Below are 20,546 nucleotides of genomic sequence, written 5' to 3'. Positions count from 1 at the left end.
TCATCCCTTCCCTCTGAGGCTGTGCCCTCGGGTCCTAGGCTCTCCTATTAGTGGAAACATCTTCCCCACGTTCACGCTACCCAGGCCTCTGGATTTTACTTTGACTGGGTGTGGCTGTTCTGACCCGCTGAAAGCTGTGGCAATTCACTCAAATCAGAGTTAATGGTCAGACCTGTTGGTTCAACCCGATCCTGTCCAACTGAACCAATTTCTTCCTCGCTTGACTCTACGTTTTTCTTTCCTTGTCCAGGCCCTTCTCATCGACACTTGTAGCTCACATGATGCTTGAGGAACATCGAGCAAGTTCCGGTTTCATGCCCCCAACTCTCACCTCTCCGTGATGGATATCCATCCCCTGCCAGCATCACATGTGCCCTCTCTGCTTCATGCTGGAAAGGAGATCTGAATAGTCTCCATCCACCACCCCCACCATTGTCTGGCAGAGCTCAGTCTTACTTTGTAGATGGGAACTTAAACCTGACTCAGAGGTACAGACGCTACCACTGTGCCACAAAAACCCGTACTTTCTACTATTTTGGTCAGATCTATTAAATCAAATTAAACATCTAACAGACCTTTAAAGCAGCAAAGTAATGAAAGGCAGCATAGAAGTTACAAAATTTAAATTAAATATTTTTTGGGAGAGTTGGCTCTTCTTTAAATGCAAAAATAATCATAGAGTCATTTTTCACACAGAGGGTGGTACGTGTATGGAATGAGCTGCCAGAGGAAGTCCCGGAGGCTGGTACAAGTGCAACATTTAAAAGGCATTTGGATGGGTAATGCCCAATATTTATTTACTTATTCAAATACTAGGTATTTAACGTTCTTCATCAACAGAGCCTTTTAGGTAGTAACAAGACGTAGCGAGAGCTTTAGTTACATAATAAATTGTGGACTACTGAATGATTTGCCACAGGGGATGTTGAGGCACAGACTGTTACATTTTTTAAGGGAAATGTGAATAAATATTTAAAACAGGGAAAAGCACAGGAGCATGTGGAGAGGGTTAGATTGTTGTGGTAAAGCACAAACCAGTGAGAGTGAACATTGCTCTCCTGTTGCTCTTGACCTCTCAAAGCTTAATCACAGATTCTATCTTACCTATTGGCTCTCCTGATACCAGGCTAACCAGATGGTCCTTGGCACTGCCAAACCCATAACCCTAAAAGGGTCAGAACTCCCACGTTATACATCTTATCAATCAGATGGTTCTAATCGCATAACTCCAGACCAAACCTGTTTTGTGGAATATTTGATCATCATTGTCTGTCTGTGCCCTTAGAAACTACAATCAAAATAATTATTTATCCAGCTTTTTTTCAAATCCTTTTATTACATTTAAGAAAGCTGCTTCTTATTTTTGCTCTGCCATGGCTGTTCCCAGTTCATTTGATCTCCAAAGCCTCCCGACCAAAGGAAATCCTTTTCATCTCTAGTCTTGCTTGATTAATTTAAATCAATTTTGTCTAATTCTAGGTTCACATTCTGGTTTAATTAACCTGCTTACTTCTACACCCTGATCTCGAGGGTATTCCCCCAGTCCCTCCTTGCTATCCATATTAACCACAACTACAATTGCAACATTTAAAAGGCATCTGGATGGGTATATGACGAGGAAAGGTTTGCAGGGATATGGGCCGCTGGTAGGTGGGACTAGATTGGGTTGGGATATCTGGTCTGCATGGACGGGTTGGACCAAAGAGTCTGTTTCTGTGCTGTACATCTCAATGACTCTACGACTCTACATTCCTGCTCAGCGACGATGATGACGCTGAATAAATCTGCTGCATTGCTCCCGTTATTAACTAAAACAATGCTTTCGTACAGAAGTCCCCAGCAAAAAGCTGCAAAGAATGTTTGGACACAGTTACCAATCCAACATAGTCTACTACACAGTGACAGAGATATCCTGATAACTGGTCATTGAGTGCTGATGTTGGCTGCAATAAGGCCAGCTAGGGAATATCACAATTTCAATTTAAAATTACAACGTACCTGGAAACATTAAAAAAAAACGTAGTTTACTATAGCATCTTCACAATCTGAAGACATCCCAAAGTGCTTTACCGGCAACTCAGTCCCTTTGAAGAGTAGTCACTGTTTGTAGTACAAACTTGCAACAGCTAATTTGCATTCTGCAAGATCCCTCGAGCAACACAAGATGAATGCACGTCCTGGAAACATGGTGGAGGCAGGTTCAATTAAAATTGTCAAGAGGGCATCAGATGAGCATTTATCTCTGAAAGTTGCCACCCAGGTAAATAGTGCGGTGAGGAAGGCATATGGCGTACTGGCTTTTATTGGTAGAGGAATTGAGTTCCGGAGTCCTGAGGTCATGTTGCAGTTGTATAAGACTCTGGTGCGGCCGCATCTGGAGTATTGTGTGCAGTTTTGGTCGCCATACTATAGGAAGGATGTGGAGGCACTGGAACGGGTGCAGAGGAGGTTTACCAGGATGTTGCCTGGTATGGAAGGAAGATCGTATGAGGAAAGACTGAGACACTTGGGGCTGTTTTCATTAGAGAAAAGAAGGTTTAGGGGTGACTTGATTGAGGTGTACAAGATGATTAGGGGGTTAGATAGGGTTGACAGTGTGAACCTTTTCCCGCGTATGGAGTCGGGTATTACAAGGGGGCATAGCTTTAAATTAAGGGGGGGCAGATATAGGACTGAAGTTAGGGGTAGGTTCTTCACTCAGCGAGTTGTAAGTTCATGGAATGCCCTGCCAGTAGCAGTGGTGGACTCTCCCTCTTTATGGGCATTTAAGCGGGCATTGGATAGGTATATGGAGGATAGTGGGTTAGTATAGGTTAGGTGGGCTTGGATCGGCGCAACATCGAGGGCCAAAGGGCCTGTACTGCGCTGTATTCTTCTATGTTCTATGTTCTATATAGAAACAATAGATAGCATTTGGGGAGGGGGAAGGCAGGGGTTTAGCCCTAAGCCGACAAGCACAGTGAGTCAGTGCAGAGAGGATGGGCCGAAACCATTCGGTGAAATGACTATGTCATGTGTTTTAAGTGATGTCATCTGGGGGCTTACTGTTGGCCAGGACACAGGAGAATAGACCTGCTCTTTGTTGAAGACCATGTAATCTTTAAAATCTACCTGAGAGGAAAGATGAGATCTCGATTTAACATCTGATCTAAAATGTGGCAACTTTGACCATGCTGCACTCTGTGTGGGTTGCACCAAAGTGTTAACCTGGATAATCCGCTCAAATCCTTGGAGTAGCTTTTAAATTCATGACCTTCTGATTCAGAAGAACAAGTGTCACCCACTGAGCCCACAGTGAAGAACATGATGTGGAATAACAAGAAATCATCCAGTCAGATCTTCCTAATTCATGCCTGTAATTTGTCCTGCTGTGCATGTATTCCATCTTATTTGATTTATTAAGGAAATTTCTGCTATCAGCTATAACAAATTATCTATCAAACCTTTATTCATGCAAATTAAAAGTGAGGAAGAGATAGCAAAGACACGATTACAGTTATTAAATAATCATTAGGAAAGGGAATAGAGTGGAGAGTTACTGTAATTCTTCTCGATTATAAGTGAGATAGAATAAGTCCCAGGAAGAATCGATCAAGTAGTTTAAAGTTGGTCTTAGGAGAGGTAATGAATCCTCACTTTAAGATGGACTTGAAAAACATCGAGAAAACACCTGGAAACTGGAAGTACAATGAGTGACGAGTTTGGCTTTCTGAGGGAAGGTCATGCTTTTGTAGAAACATAGACAATAGGAGCAGGAGTAGGCCATTCGTGCCTTTCAGCCTGCTCCACCATTCGATACGATCATGGCTGATCATCCAACTTAGGACCTTTGTTCTATTTTCCCCTCAGACTTGTCGATCTCTTTAGTGCTAGGAACTGTATATCGTTCTTGAAGTTCTTTGATGGTTTAACCTCAGCACTTTCCTGTGGTAGACAATTCCACAGGCGCACCACTCTCAGGGTTAAGAAATTCCTCCTCAGTCCAGTGCTTGAGTAGCACGGTGGCACAGTGGTTAGCACTGCTGCCTCACAGTGCCAGAGACCCGGGTTCAATTCCCGCCTCAGGCGACTGACTGTGTTGAGTTTGTACATTCTCCCCGGGTTTGCTCCAGTTTCCTCCGGGTGCTCTGGTTTCCTCCCACAGTCCAAAGATGTGCAGGTCAGGTGAATTGGCCATGCTAAATTGCCCGTAGTGTTAGGTAAGGGGTATGGGTGGGTTGCGCTTTGGCGGGTCGGTATGGGCTTGTTGGGCTGAAGGGCCTGTTTCCACACTGTAAAGTAATCTAATCTAATCCAGTGCTTATAAAGCCCTTATTTTTGGACTATGGCCCTGGTTGTGGACTCCACAGTCACTGAGAACAGCCTTTCTGCATTTACCCTGTCAAATGCCATTTGTAAGTTACCAAGAGACCTCCCTCATTCTTCTGAACTGTAGTGACTATTGTCCCAACTGATTCAGTCTATCCCTCTACGTCAGTCCCACCATCCCAGGAATCAGTCCGGTAAACTTTACTGCACTCCTTCCATCACCAGAACATCCTTCCTCAGATAAGGAGACCAAAACTGCACACAATACTCCAGGTGTGGTCTCACCAAGGCCCTGTATAATTGCTACAAGATATCCCTGCTCCTGGACTCGTATCCTCTGGCTATGAAGGCCAAAATACCACTTGTCACCTTCAACACCTGCTGCACTTGCATGCTTATTTTTGGAAGTAGGTTTGCTCGCTGAGCTGGAAGGTTCATTTCCTGACGTTTTGTCACCCTACTAGGCAATGTCACCATACAGGAAATGACATCACCAATCAAAGAAACCCAAACATATGAATAGAAAGCAGGAATTTTCAGCAGTGCTTCGCCTGAGGCCCACTGAAGATGTTACCCTGAGGGTGACGAAACGTCCTACATCCAAAACTGCAACCTGATCTACAAATCTTCTCAAAACTTGCATGCTTGCTTTCAATGACTGGTGCTCAAGGACACTCAGGTCTCATTGCACCTTCCCATTCCCCAATCTATTACCATTCACACCATATTCTGGCTGCCTACTTTTGCTATCAAAGTGGATATGATTATTTCTCCACATTTTGCTGCATGTGCCCCATACCTTCAGTGTCCAAATCTCACTGAAGTTTCTCTGCATCTCCTGACAGCGCACCTTCCCACCCAGCTTTGTGTCATCTGCAAACTTAATGTGACAACTAGTTTCCTTGTCTAGATCATTAGTATATATTGTGAATAGCTGGGTCCAAGCACTAATTCCTATGGTAACTCACTTAACCATTGCCTGCCACTCAGAGTTAGTCAAACCCATTCCTACTCTTTGTTTCCATTCTGCCAACTAGCTCTCAATCTGTTAACAGTGCACAAAATTTTGAATTGTTTAGAATTAAAATGAAAGAGTCAATAAAGATAGCAGAGTAGCTATAATGTATTTGGAATCTCAACAGGGCTTTGAAGTGCACGTGCTTAAGGTCAGAAAATGTGGAGCCCAAGGACAAATGGCTGAATGTATATTTAGATATTTACAAAAGAGAAATCTTTGAAGTTTGTGTCACATATTGACAGGTTAAAAAGGGGTTTAGCATGCTTGCCTTCAATGCACAGTCCTTTGAGTATAGGAGTTGGGAAGTCATGTTGAGGCTTTACAGGACAGTTATGAGGCCTCTTCCTCAGATAACTGTGTCCAGTTCTGGCCCCCTGGTTATATGAAAGATATTATTAAACTTTAGAGCGTTCAGAAAAGAATCACCAGGATGGAAAGTTTCAGTTATAAAGAAAGACTGGATAGGCTGAGACATCTGAAAATGAACCTTCCAGCTCAGCAAGCAAACCTACATCCAGACCCTCAACCTGAGCTACAAATCTTCTCAAAATTCGCTATCATATCTATGATTTCCATAGTCCAATAATCTTGCCTTTGCTCTGCACGTATACTAATAACTTTGAATCCTAACCTTAAGCAAACAGTTATCCTGTTTCCTGTGAAAGGAGTCAATCTGTTGGCATTTTGTTAGTTGAAATATTAAGAACAAAAGTAAAACAGACTGCCCCATCATTAATTTGGATTGTGGCTAACATACACATGATCCATTTTTGTCCCTTTTATCAATCTGTATCACTTGTCATGCTTATCGAGCAGATACACTGTTTACTGAATGATATTATTTGGGGAAGTCAGCTGATCTCAGCTGCAAAAGGATCCATTGATCCCTACTCCTTACAACTTACCCCACAGCTGCGGATTCTGGGTGATGACACAATCAGATGTGAAGCCCATCATAGTTGATCTGCCTGTGAGTAATTAATAGCTAAGGTTAGACATGAGGTTTGACCATCTGTGTGAGGATTCAAAATGTTGCTTTTTTTCTATGTTGGAGGCAGCACCTTCAGGAGAGAAAGAGAGAAACCTGGGGAAAGTGAGTGGAGACATTATAAACTGATTTAAAATAGACTTCACTCCAGAAATCGGAAACATCATCAGAAAATATTATGAGACCCTCCTGAGGTTAGGGAAGCTGTTACACACAGCTTACATTTAATAACGTGCTTATTCTTCATTATCTCCGCCTCAAAGCTCTTAAAGCAGAGGTTTCATGTCCACTCGCAATCTTCTTTTCTTCAAGAAGTTAAATTTAATACTTTAAGCTTATCCTCCTTAGTTGGATTTTAGCTCCAGGTCTTGACCTTGTTATTAACCTCTGAACTTACGGTGATAAAATATCTTTCTGAGGTAAAATAGTCCAACTCCTGAATTTGACCTTGTAAACATTTCATGTGGGCTTTGATAACCTTAGAATTCCCACAGTATTGAAACAGGCCCTTCAGCCCAACCAAGTCCATACCAACCCTCTGAAGAGTAACCCACCCAGACCCATTCCCCTACCCTATTATCACCCCTGAATAATGCATTTAACCTAAACATCCCCAACACTATGGGCAATTTAGCTTGGCCAATTCACCTGACCTGCACATCTTTGGATTGTGGGAGGAAACCAGAGCGCCCAGAGGAAACCCACACAGACACAGAGAGAATGTGCAAACTCCACACAGACCTGAGGTTAGAATCAAACCAGGGTCCCTAGCACTATTCAGATGTTCAGATTCCCTACAGTGTGGAAACAGGCCCTTCGACCCAACAAGTCCACACTGACCCTCCGAAGAGTAACCCGCCCAGTAACACTATGGGCAATTTAGCTTGGCCAACTCACTTAACCTGCACATCTTTAGATTGTGGGAGGAAACTGGAGCACCCGGAGGAAACCTACACAGACACTGGGAGAACGTGCAAACTTCACACAGACAGTCGCCTGTGGTTGGAATCAAATCCGGGTCCCTAGCTCTGTGAGGCAGCAGTGCTAACCGCTGTGCCACCTGATTTCCATCCTATTCCTTGACTAACTTTATTCATACAAGAAACAATGGGCCTTTTCCCTTTCCTCAGGTTTATCAATTAATTACACTGCTTGTGTAATTCTCCTGTATATTTGTGAAACTTCCCCTTCCGTAGGCAGACAGAGGCCAGGCTAATGCTCTGGGGATCAGACCCTGCCATAAAGGCTGGTGAAATTAACAAAACTTGGAATCTAATGCTAGTTTTAATAATGGTGACCATGATTGTTCTAACAACCCATTTTCAGGGAAGTTAATCTTCCATCCTGACCGACATGTGACTCCTGATCAATAGCAATATGATTGACATTTAATTCACTTCAAAACAATTAGGATGGCAGGCAACAAGTCTCTGCCCGTAAGGCCTATGAAAGCATAAGAAAGTATGAATTAGGAGTCGGAGCAGCTCACTCTGACCCACTGCCATTCAATGCCATCATAACTGATCTGCTTACTTCACATTCCCACTTGGCACTCACTTAGTTATTGAAAATCTATCAACGTCTGTCTTAAAATATTCAAAGATTATTCTGCATCATCTTTTGAGGAAGAGAGTTCCAAAGACTCACCTCTGGGGAGATGGTGGCCTAATGGAATTATCGCTGGACTATTAATCAGAGACCCAAGTAATGTTCTGGGGACTCAGGTTTGAATTTGAATTCTGTTTAAAAAAAGCTGGAATTAAGACTCTAATGATGATTGTCAAGAAAAGGCCCACCTGGTTCACTAATGACCAGAACTAGGGGGTCACAGTCTAAGCATAAGGGGTAAGCCATTCAGGGCTGAGATGAGGAAGTATTTCTTCACTTGGAGAGTTGTGGACCTGTGGAATTCTCTCCCACAGGAAAGCTGTTGGGGGCCAGTTCATTAGATAGATGCAAGTGTGGCTGTTGCGGCTAGAAGGATCAAGGGATAAGCGGAGAGGGTGGGAGTGGGATACTGAGATTGCATGATCAGCCATGATCAGTCATGATCAGTCATGATCATATTGAATGGTGGGGCAGGCTCAAAGGGCCAAATCCTACATCTAATTTCTATGTTTCTACCTTTAAACAGTAACCTCTGGTTCTACGTTCACCCACAAGAGGAAACCACATCGTCAACACATCCATTCTGTCGCAATCCCTCAAAATCTTATGTTTCAGTCGAGTTACTTGTTCCTCTTCTAAACTGCACTGGAGGTCTCTTTAGCCTATCCTCACTGTTCCAGGACCTGAACTTAAATAATACATTACAATTCTAAGTTAGACTATTGTCCGCTGTTGTTTAAACTTGTTCATTTTCCTTTCCATCAGTTGATTGCATAGCTGGACCCCTTAGGGCCATATTCTAACTGTTACACTGTTAAAGGGTCCGACAGGATAGAAAAAGGCCATGCGGCCCATCATTGCTGGTTCTTTAACAGAGCGCTGTTTTACTTTCTCCATACAGCCCTGAAAATCTGTCCCTTTCACACACACGTTTCCAGTTCCATGTTAAGAGTTACTTTTGAATCTGTTTGCCTAGTTACCCTTACCTTTGGAATCTAAACAACTCCGTTGTAAGATTAGACATTCTCCCTCTCTCCCCTTACCTTCAATCTGCATTCCCTGGCCACTGATCCTTCCAGCAGGGAAATCAGTTTTACTCCATCAAATCTCATCACAACTAAATCCTCCCTTAACCATCTCCGCTCCAGAACCATCAAGCCCAACGTCTCCACTCTTTCACAAACACTAAAGTCCTCTCTCCCTTCAGGACTGCTACAAACTATCCAAAAGACTGTCATTAAATTGTAAACTTGTAATTATTCTCACACTCATTTCTGCTTTCCAATCACATTATGCTCCGTTGCGAGCGATTTAATGGAATGAGATTCAAATGTTTGATTTTAAATATTAATAAGCATTTTATATGGAAAATTCCTGTCACTGCCTTACATAGCCAGGAGGGCTAGGCCCGAAAGGAACCGGCCAGTGTCCTGGGAGCTGCCCCAGGTCCTCTCTCTCTCTCTCTGAGACTAGGGAGCACCTTCTGCAAGGGCCGAGCTCACACCAACCTGTCCCAGTGGGTGACTGAAGGCTATCAACCAACTGAGTCCTCACTAAATTCAGTAAAGAACAAAAGATCCAGGGGAACTAAAGGGACATGGTGGTGGAGGCACTGAGGAGGATTCAGGCAGATGGCCACAGCAGATCGATCCTGCTCAGACCCTCTTCCTGACCGAGGGGCAGAGGCACTCAGTTGGTCTGAAGGGATTCTGTTCTCTCCGTTCAGGTCTTCCCCATTGGGTTTCTGGGCTGCTATTTGCTGGCATCTGCTGACCAGTTTCTCGTCGATTTCATACAAACCAAACCAGGCCAAAGGGTCAGGAGCAGCTTTTAAACAACTCATCACTGCTCGCCCCATGTGTGCCTCTCTACCTCTCTCTCTGTATCTGCTGTATCCGCCTCTCTATCTCTCACTGTATCCGCTGTATCCCCCTCTCTACCTCTCTCTGTATTTGCTATATCCCCCTCTCTACCTCTCTCTGTATCTACTATATCCATCTCTCTACCTCTCACTGTATCTGCTATATCTCTCTCTCTACCTCTCACTGTATCCGCTGTATCCCTCTCTCTATCTCTCACTGTATCTGCTGTATCCCCCTCTCTACCTCTCTCTGTATTTGCTGTATCCCCCTCTCTATCTCTCACTGTATCTGCTGTATCCCCCTCTCTACCTCTCACTGTATCCGCTGTATCCCCCTCTCTACCTCTCTCTGTATCTGCTTTATATCTCCCTCTCTACCTCTCTCTGTATTTGCTGTATCCCCCTCTCTATCTCTCACTGTATCTGCTATATCTCCCTCGCTACCTCTCACTGTATCTGCTATATCCCCCTCTCTACCTCTCACTGTATCTGCTATACACCCCTCTCTATCTCTCACTGTATCCGCTGTATCCCCCTCTCTACCTCTCTCTGTGTCTGCTATATCTCCCTCTCTACCTCTCTCTGTATCTGCTGTATCCCCCTCTCTACCTCTCTCTGTATCTGCTGTAATCCCCCTCTCTACCTCTCTCTCTGTATCTGCTATATCCCCCTCTCTACCTCTCACTGTATCTGCTGTATCCCCCTCTCTACCTCTCATTGTATCTGCTGTATCCCCCTCTACCTCTCACTGTATCTGCTATATCCCTCTCTCTACCTGTCACTGTATCTGCTGTAAAACCCCTCTCTACCTCTCACTGTATCCGCTGTATCCCCCTCTCTACCTCTCTCTGTATCTGCTATATCCCTCTCTCTACCTCTCACTGTATCTGCTATATCCCCCTCTCTACCTTTCACTGTATCTGCTGTATCCCCCTCTCTACCTCTCACTGTATCTGCTGTATCCCCCTCTACCTCTCACTGTATCCGCTGTATCCCCCTCTCTACCTCTCACTGTATCCGCTGTATCCCTCTCTCTACCTCTCTCTGTATCTGCTATATCTCCCTCTCTACCTCTCTCTGTATTTGCTGTATCCCTCTCTCTATCTCTCACTGTATCTGCTGTATCCCTCTCTCTATCTCTCACTGTATCTGCTGTACCCCTCTCTCTACCTCTCTCTGTATCTGCTATATCCCTCTCTCTACCTGTCACTGTATCTGCTGTAAAACCCCTCTCTACCTCTCACTGTATCTGCTATATCCCTCTCTCTACCTGTCACTGTATCTGCTGTAAAACCCCTCTCTACCTCTCACTGTATCCGCTGTATCCCCCTCTCTACCTCTCTCTGTATCTGCTATATCCCTCTCTCTACCTCTCACTGTATCTGCTATATCCCCCTCTCTACCTTTCACTGTATCTGCTGTATCCCCCTCTCTACCTCTCACTGTATCTGCTGTATCCCCCTCTACCTCTCACTGTATCCGCTGTATCCCCCTCTCTACCTCTCACTGTATCTGCTGTATCCCTCTCTCTATCTCTCTCTGTATCTGCTATATCTCCCTCTCTACCTCTCTCTGTATTTGCTGTATCCCTCTCTCTATCTCTCACTGTATCTGCTGTATCCCTCTCTCTATCTCTCTCTGTGTCTGCTATATCTCCCTCTCTACCTCTCACTGTATCTGCTATATCCCCCTCTCTACCTCTCACTGTATCTGCTATACACCCCTCTCTACCTTTCACAGTATCCGCTGTATCCCCCCTCTACCTATCTTTGTATCTGCTATATACCCCTCTCTACCTCTCACTGTATCTGCTGTATCCCTCTCTCTATCTCTCTCTGTATCTGCTATATCTCCCTCTCTACCTCTCTCTGTATTTGCTGTATCCCTCTCTCTATCTCTCACTGTATCTGCTGTATCCCTCTCTCTATCTCTCTCTGTGTCTGCTATATCTCCCTCTCTACCTCTCACTGTATCCGCTGTATCCCCCTCTCTACCTCTCTCTGTGTCTGCTATATCTCCCTCTCTACCTCTCTCTGTATCTGCTGTATCCCCCTCTCTACCTCTCACTGTATCTGCTATACATCCCTCTCTACCTCTCACTGTATCTGCTGTATCCCCCTCTCTACCTCTCTCTGTGTCTGCTATATCTCCCTCTCTACCTCTCACTGTATCTGCTATATCCCCCTCTCTACCTCTCACGGTATCTGCTATACACCCCTCTCTACCTCTCACTGTATCCGCTGTATCCCCCTCTCTACCTCTCTCTGTGTCTGCTATATCTCCCTCTCTACCTCTCACTGTATCTGCTATACACCCCTCTCTACCTCTCACTGTATCTGCTGTATCCCCCTCTCTACCTCTCTCTGTGTCTGCTATATCTCCCTCTCTACCTCTCACTGTATCTGCTATATCCCCCTCTCTACCTCTCACGGTATCTGCTATACACCCCTCTCTATCTCTCACTGTATCTGCTGTATCCCCCTCTCTACCTCTCTCTGTGTCTGCTATATCTCCCTCTCTACCTCTCTCTGTATCTGCTGTATCCCCCTCTCTACCTCTCTCTGTATCTGCTGTAATCCCCCTCTCTATCTCTCTCTCTGTATCTGCTATATCCCCCTCTCTACCTCTCACTGTATCTGCTGTATCCCCCTCTCTACCTCTCATTGTATCTGCTGTATCCCCTTCTACCTCTCACTGTATCTGCTATATCCCCCTCTCTACCTGTCACTGTATCTGCTGTAAAACCCCTCTCTACCTCTCACTGTATCTGCTGTATACCCCCTCTACCTATCGCTGTATCCGCTGTGTCCCCCTCTCTACCCCTCACTATATCTGCTGTATCCCCCTCTCTAGCTCTCTCTCTGTATCTGCTGTAACACTCCTCTATCTCTCTCTGTATCTGCTGTAATCCTCCTCTCTATCTCTCACAGTATCTGCTGTATCCCCTCTACCTCTTTCTGTATCTGCTATATCCTCCTCTCTACCACTCACTGTATCTGCTATGCCCCTCTCTAGCTCTCTCTCTCTGTATCTGCTGTAAAACCCCTCTATCTCTCTGTATCTGATGTATAATCCCTTGCTACCTCTCACTGTATCTGCTGTATCCCCTTCTCTACTTCTCACTGTATCCACTGTATACCCCTCTCTACCTCTCACTGTATCTGCTGTATCCCCCTCTCTACCTCTCACTATATCTGCTGTATCCCCCGCTCTACCTCTCACTGTATCCGCTGCATCCCCCTCTCTACCTCTCACTGTATCTGCTATATCCCCCTCTCTACCTCTCACTGTATCTGCTGTAATCCCCCTACCTCTCTCTGTATCTGCTGCAATCCCCCTCTTTATCTCTCTCTGTATCTGCTGTAATCCCTCTCTCTATCTCTCTGTATCTGCTATATCCCCCTCTCTATCTCTCACTGTATCTGCTGTATCCCCGTCTCTACCTTTCACTGTATCTGCTATATCCCTCTCTATCTCTCTCTGTATCTTCTGTAATCCCTCTCTCTCTCTGTATCTGCTGTAAAACCCCTCTATCTCTCTGTATCTGCTGTATCCTCCCCTCTATCACTGTCTGTATCCGCTGTATCCCCCCTCTATCTCTCTCTGTATCTACTGTATCCCCATCTCTCTGTCTGTATCTGCAGTATTCCCCTCTCTATCTCTCTCTGTATCTACTGTTTCCTCCCTTTCAAGCTATCTGTGTATGTGCTGGCTTCACCCCTCTATCTCTTTGCTGTATCTATCCTCTCGATCTCTCTCTGTATCTGCTGTATCCCCCCTCTACCTCTCTCTGTATCTGCTGTATCCTCCCCTCTATCACTGTCTGTATCCGCTGTATCCCCCCTCTATCTCTCTCTGTATCTACTGTATCCCCATCTCTCTCTCTATATCTGCAGTATTCCCCTCTCTATCTCTCTCTGTATCTACTGTTTCCTCCCTTTCAAGCTATCTGTGTATCTGCTGGCTTCACCCCTCTATCTCTTTGCTGTATCATCTCTCTCTCTGTATCTGCTGTATCCCCCTTTATCTCTCTCTGTATCTACTGTATCCCCCCTCTATCTCCGCTGTAGCCCCCTCTTTATCTCTGGTTGGACTGAAGAGTCTGTTTCCATGCTGAACATCTCACTGACTCTATATCTCTCACTGTATCTGCTGTATCCTCCCTCTCTATCACTCACTGTATCTGCTGTATCCTCCCTCTCTACCTCTCTCTGTATCTGCTGTATCCACTCCCCCCACTTTCCCTCTGTGTGCCTGTCTCTCTCTTTTCCTTCTCTCCCTGCCTCTGCCTCCCTGCCTGTCTCATTCCTTTCTCTGTCCCGTCTCTATCTCTCTCTGTACCTCCGTCGATTTGTCTCTCTCTGCCTGTATCTGTCTTTGTATCTCTCTCTTTCTCTGCCTTTATTTCTCTTTCTGCCTGTTTCCCCTCTGTATCTCTCTGAGTCTCTCCTACACATTGTCTTTCTCCCCTCTCTCCTTTATTACCTTTTTCGCTAATGCCATTTTTTTCTCTTTCCCTTCTCTCTCTCACTGTCTCTCCCTCTCTTTCTCTGCCTTTCCATGTCCCTCAATTATCTCCCCATGTTACTGCCCCTGTCTCCCTCTCTCCATCTGGTCCCCTTTCTCTGTGTCTGTGTCTCTCTCTTGTCTCCCCCCCCCCCCCCCCCCCCACCCACCACTGCCCCCGCTTTTCCGCTCCACCCCCCTATCACTTCCTTTCTGTTTGCCCCTGGTTGAATCAAAGAAAGTTATAAATGAAAATCAATGATAACAATGGGGAATGCTGATAACAATGCAAATATTTCAGTCAGAGGTCGCTGGATGCTGAGGTCCTGACAGTTAATGTCTGAGGTGAGACTCAGGGCTGTGTCTGACCTTTCAGGGTGAACTCCTTTACAAAATACCCCACAGCTGAACCCTGGAAGGGCGGTATCCAGCCTGTGGCTGGTTTCCCAGGGAGGGATAGGACACGGGGACAATATGGGCAAGGTCAGAACCGGACTTATCAAGGCTTCACTCACCATCACAGCCTGAAGCTTCCCCAAACCTATTGTGCTCTAACCGGTTACACGACCACTCGCTGGCGTTTCAAAGGCGCCCGATTCAAGGGGGAGGGGACAGACAAAAGTTGCGGAGGCAAATGTTTGGAAAGAGCTGGATTGTGTGCGGGGAGGTGAAGGTGCTGGGGTGTGGTAGAGACCGAGGGCTTGGTTGGGAGGTGTTGTGAATAACACAGATGTCTGGATGTGTCTATTGTGCAGGTTCACTGCAATCAGCACCCGGGGGGTCAAAGAACCGGCGGATAATTGTGAGGCCCGGAAAGGTTTCACGTTCTGGGAATTGTTAGCACATTCCGACTACGTGACCAGACTACCTATTCGCCAATCGTCATCAAATAGGTTTTTTTTTTAAATAAAGGAAACACTACCTGTTACAATGTCAACCTGTTACTAGAGGGATTAACAACAAAGGAGCTGGGGGCAAGAACTTTAACTTCCAATTATTGCAACCGATATTTTAAATAGATATGCGATTGGAAAAATAACAAGGCACACGTCATATATTAAGAATTGTCTTTATTCGTTATTAGTCATTTTAATTATGAAGTGCGCCATAATGTCTGGTGTCATTGTGCTTACAACCGTCATTTCTGATACTGGCTTAAAAATTCCCGTGAAAATTTCCCCCAGAAACTGGGAGGGTTAAACACTTTTTACAATTTGTAAAAATCCTGTATTTCTTTTTTTTAAGTTGCAAATGTTATTTACAAGATTCTCACGATATACAGCTCTCCTGTGTGTGCGTGTGGATGTGTGTTGCTCTGATGGTTACTATCGATAATAAATACAATTCCTTCTACCTGAATCTAGGAATCCGACATGTAGTGCTGCCGGATGTAAACCTAAAAATGGAATAAGACAGAGTAAGACGGCAATGGGAGTGCGTTGGAGTGATTTTACCTCATGATGTTCATTTATCAAAAGTCATTGAATGATGGGAGCTGTCCTTTCAGCACCACAAGGACCATCCCCGATACTACAATGAAACAAAGGCAGGCAATGTTAAAATGGAAGATTCATTTGTCTTAAATCCTATAAGACTATATTGGAAAGTTCCCTGATATTAATAATTATTTATTATTATCCTAAATAACTGTCTTACTATTCAGAATACTGGATTAAAATGTACCTGATTCATCTGCTTATCCAAATACTATTTTTTCTCTTAAAAATATCATGCATCAAATAATTATTGCTCTATAGCATAGTCCAGGCTCCTACGTGAAATATTGCCCTCAAAACTGTCTACATTATTTAATTCTTATGATTTTTCATCTTCTTGCAAAAAATTCAAAATATAGTTATCTTACAATTGGCATAGATTGGATACTGTCACATGCATAAAATGCAAATAGTTCGACAAAAAAAATAATCGAACCAAAGTTTGTTTCCGATTCTCCCTCTGAAAGTGGCAAGCGCTTTGGCATGTCAGTAACAGATTGGCAACCTGTTAAATACTGAACCGATTTTGATTCAATAATTAATTCGACAAATTAATAAATAAAGTGCAACTCAATAATTTAAAAATAAAAATCATAAGACCCACTAATTGTGGCTCAGGCGAGAAAAGGTGCAGGGGGAGAGGGTCAATGATAGAAAGACCAAATAAATTGTCACTGAGCAAATAAATTGAAGAATTTACAAATGAAAGAAACGTGTTGTTACCGGTAATGTTACCTCAAAGAGAAGGGGAGGGGCCTATATCTGATCGTTGGCAAAAGTACATTATTGTCCTCCGAGCTCTGTTTTTTTTTGTTTAAAAAAAAGGTTTGACCTCTCAATAGTTACAAACACTTTACTGCCCTCCCCTCCCGCTGAATTTCAGCGAGTGATTTGGTAAGGGTTGAGTGTTCTCTACAGCTTGAGTTAGGAAGTTGTTCTGTGTCCAGTCTATTCGAAGATTGCAAGCAGTTTTTTTTTGTCTTCACTTCTTTCTTATAGAAAATATTTTCCATGTGCTATAACGCGTAGCATTTCCCCCTGTATTCGTGTTTCCGTGGGGTTCCTTGATGCTTGAGGGATTATTGATGCAAGGAGGGGAAGTGTTGGGGATGGGGTAATGGTGGTAGGAAGGAAGGACAAGGAGGGGGTGGGGTGGGGGGGGGGGAGGGTTGGGGGGGGGGGGGGGGGCGAGTGGAGATCAGGCTTCAACCGCGTTCAGTGCCGGGAGAGCGCCTTTAAAACAGGCGGATTCATAATGCTTGTTCAGATAGGACTTCAAAGCAAAGGTCTTATTGCACCTTTTGCACTTGAAGTGTTTGAAAGCTGAGTGAGTTTGCATGTGGGCTCTGAGGTTGGAGCGGTCTGCAAAGGCTTTCCCACAGTGAGCGCAGCCGAACGGTTTCTCTCCGGTATGGGACCGCATGTGACCTTGGAGGAGCCAGGGTCTGCTGAAGGCTTTGCCACAGATTTCACACTTGTGCTTGAGGTCATGAGTGAGGAGATGCATGGCCATGGCCGGCATGGACACATAGACCTTGGCACAGGTTGGGCATTTCTTGGCCATCTTACTATCCAGGCTCCGGTGGGTCTGCTTGTGCCGGCTCAAGTTGGACGAGGTGGCGTAGGTCTTGCCGCACTCGTTGCATGTGTGACGCTGGATGGAGCTTCTGGTCCCGGCAATGGCCTTCCGTCTCGATCTGCCGTCAGTGATGAAGAAGGCGTCCACCGTGTAGCCTTCGCTCACCGCCGCATCGCCGTTGATGTAGCCGCTTGTAATCCCCGAGTGTGGGCTGTCTGGTGACTCCGAGTCAGGGACTCCGTACTCACCATGAACCGCTGCATAGATAGGGTCGGGCGAAGACAATTTAATCGCGTTCTGGGGCTCTCCATCGTAAACGGAAGGCGTGATGTAGTCACCGATGTACCCTGGCAATTAGGGAAAAAAAACAGAGAAAGAGATGGAGATCTTTGTTCACTTCATTCATTAAGGACGAGAGGTCACAGCAGGAATCGCTGTGTCCTTAAATACAGCCTCCTTTTTTAAAAATGCAGTTTCCGCTATTTATATACCGCAACAAGCAAACTGCAGCTTGCAATTTATTTTTAGTAACATTACAACTGGGGAACAAAAGCTAGGACCCATGCGCTATGAATGTGACCCGCCTCGGCAAATGACTTCACAGCAAACGAGCCAATAACATGCACATTGCATTTAGCTCCGAGTTGCAGTTTCTGTGTGTACAAATAAAAATATTAATAAAAGAATTGCATTATATTCGTCCTGAGCGCAGACGCACACACAATAACTCTGCCTTTCACACAATAACAGTCATCTCGACGCCTGTCGCGAGAGACTGGGCAGTTGAGCTGCAGAGGGCCGCATTCCAGTGAATGAAACTCGATCTCAGAGTGATCAACAAGCTGTTCGGTCTCACTGCCTTTGTAACACCGTCAGATGTAAAATCCAATTTCAACCCAAGACTGGGTCAGCGCGATAGACTGCGCGGTGCCCGGTCTTACAAGCCCTGCCAATAAAGTCACATTGTGTCCATAAACAAACATTGCAACGCCAAGGGACAACATGGCCCGTGGCTCTGCATGTCGCGTATGCAGCACCAGAGAAAGCTATCTTGAGCATCACAGAAATGGGAAATATAGTGTGAAATAAAATCAAAACATGCACACAAACACGCGCACACAAATCCTTTGTTAGCGTCAAACTGCTAGAACCAGAATCAAAGCAGAGGGACAAATGTAAGTCAGGGTTTCGAATCGATTTTTGTTTGAATTTCATTTGTCTGAACATGCAACAAGCATGATTGTATTGTTATTAATAATATATCAGGCAAGGATTGGTCTTTGACAGTTGGAGCCAGGAACGAGGAACCGGTGAACCATTGCCTGCGTTCATAGCTGTACTGCAGTCTTTTTCCAACTTTCTCTCTCTCTGCCTCTAGGTGCAGCCAGTTGCTACACGCGAGGTTGTTTCCCCTTTACATTCACAAGATGAACATAGCACCATCTCTCTCTTCTTTAAGACTCCCATCGTTTACCAAAAAAAAAAGCAGAGCGAACCATAAGGTTTCACAGAAGTATACACTGAAATTAGCTACACATTCTCTTTATTTAGAGAGAGAGGGAGGCCGCGTCAAGAAACAATGCAATCAATGAAAACATCATTCTTGGATAAATACCTCAAAATATTACACGCAATGCGTAAAATGCTTACAGAGGCTTATTTTTGCACACATCCCTGATGCAGTTATTCCAACGAGATTTTTTTTTTCCGCGTACGTTTGGTGTTAATCTTTGCAAATGCGGCGTGGAGAATACAGAGACTGAGGAATGATTGTGCACAGCGCAGCAACAGGATCAAAGGACGGGGAGCATTTACCTTTCTCGTGCAGCCGAGCAGTTAGGCTTCCAACGTTATTGGTGGCACGTCTGCCATAAGCGTTTTCGTAGTCTGAGGTCGGAGATGGGATGCTGGTTGTAGGAGACGGGAAATCATCAAGCTTGACTTTCTTAACTAGGAAGGAGCGCGGCATGTTTTTTTCTTCTGCAGATCTGTGTGTGGGGCAGAGAGCAGGACGTACTTTCAGGAGGACAGTTCCCGGCGATTGAGGGATCCCAGTGTGCTTGAGGGCGGAGAGAGAGAGAAAGAAGAGTCCCGGGGTGTAGTTTCAGAACTGGATAGCTCCCAACAGCTCCTCTGCTGGGGTGGAGAGCCGCGGGTTTGATTTCAGCACTGTGGACAGCTCCCAGCGTCTCCTTATTGCAGTTTCAGCACCGTGGACAGCTCCCAGCGTCTCCTTACGCCGGAGCGGTCCCGGATTGCAGTTTCAGCACCGTGGACAGCTCTCCGCGGCTCTCCTGCTCGGCTCCTTCCTGAAGCTGGCTGAGGGATGAGAATGAATCCTACAGGCTGTGAGGTCAGCAGCTGTAGGTTTTATACAGTCGCGATCAGGTGGTAAATGAAAATGCCTAATTCAGCCCATCAAAAATTCTCTTGGGGATCCACATTACGCCAGACGAATTCAATTTTTCGTTTGCTGCCGCCGCTCTCTTCATTTTCTCCCCCATACTTTTTTTCCCCACCCCAAGACTGCCTCGGAGTTCATAATATGAGTTGAATCATAGAGATCAAAATGGTTTTGGTTCGCTGGAATGTGCTGATCTAATTCTGGATTAGGCCTTACCGTCCCAAAGGGTTTTAATGTCAGTCGTTGGTACTGTCACATCAGTCAGGAGCTTGTAGGCTCAAACCTCACTCCACAAAATTGAGCTACAGCCGAGACTGATAATTGGGTGCAGTAGTGGGTGAGTGCTAAACTGTCAGGGATGCTGTCTACTAGACTAAACGTTAGACTGAAACTTCCCTTTGCCTGCCCGTTTGAGTATGAAAGATCCCATGGAACTGGATCAAAATCACAAACTCCTCTGTTTCTGTGAAATGAATGCACAGAAATGTTAAGGCTACATAAGATCAAAAGAAATAGGAACAGGGTAGGCCTTTTGGCATCCTCGTGTCTGCTTTGTGGTTTGTTTTCTCTGACTTTATTGTCTTTTTAGTCCTTTCGTTATAGTGTAAAAGAAGGCTATTTGACCATTGTGCCTCTATTGGATCTGAGCAAATTAAAAACCGAAAGAACTGCGGGCGCTGTAAATCAGAAACAGAAACAGAAGTTGCTGGAAAAGCTCAGCAGGTCTGGCAGCACTCATGGAGAGAAATCAGAGTTAATGTTTGGGTCCAGTGACCTT

At 45.0% G+C, this 20,546-nt stretch overlaps 1 protein-coding gene across 1 annotated transcript; it reads right to left on the bottom strand.

Annotated features, from left to right (window-relative positions):
- Positions 1–16,974: 16,974 nt before the first annotated feature.
- On the bottom strand, positions 16,975–19,739 carry LOC122550343 (transcriptional repressor scratch 1-like). Its single transcript, XM_043691071.2, has 2 exons — positions 19,180–19,739; positions 16,975–17,711 (listed from the first exon to the last, which is right to left on the bottom strand). The coding sequence occupies exons 1-2, from the start codon at positions 19,331–19,333 to the stop codon at positions 16,984–16,986; spliced, it is 882 nt and encodes a 293-aa protein (XP_043547006.2). The 5' UTR covers positions 19,334–19,739; the 3' UTR covers positions 16,975–16,983.
- Between the last annotated feature and the right edge of the window lie 807 nt (positions 19,740–20,546).

The sequence above is a fragment of the Chiloscyllium plagiosum genome, unplaced genomic scaffold, assembly GCF_037043375.1.
Source record: "Chiloscyllium plagiosum isolate Xiang-an unplaced genomic scaffold, Cpla_swu_hap1 HiC_scaffold_5, whole genome shotgun sequence".
NCBI classification, from domain to species: Eukaryota; Metazoa; Chordata; class Chondrichthyes; order Orectolobiformes; family Hemiscylliidae; genus Chiloscyllium; species Chiloscyllium plagiosum.
Note: the sequence above shows the minus strand (reverse complement) of the source record. Positions and strands in the feature narration are given on the sequence as shown.

Coding starts and splice junctions, on each gene's coding strand:
- LOC122550343 (XM_043691071.2), bottom strand. CDS start 19,333: ATGCCGCGCTCCTTCCTAGTTAAGAAAGTCAAGCTTGATGATTTCCCG. Junction 17,712..19,179: donor TGCTCGGCTGCACGAGAAAG/GTAAATGCTCCC, acceptor CCTAATTGCCAG/GGTACATCGGTGACTACATC.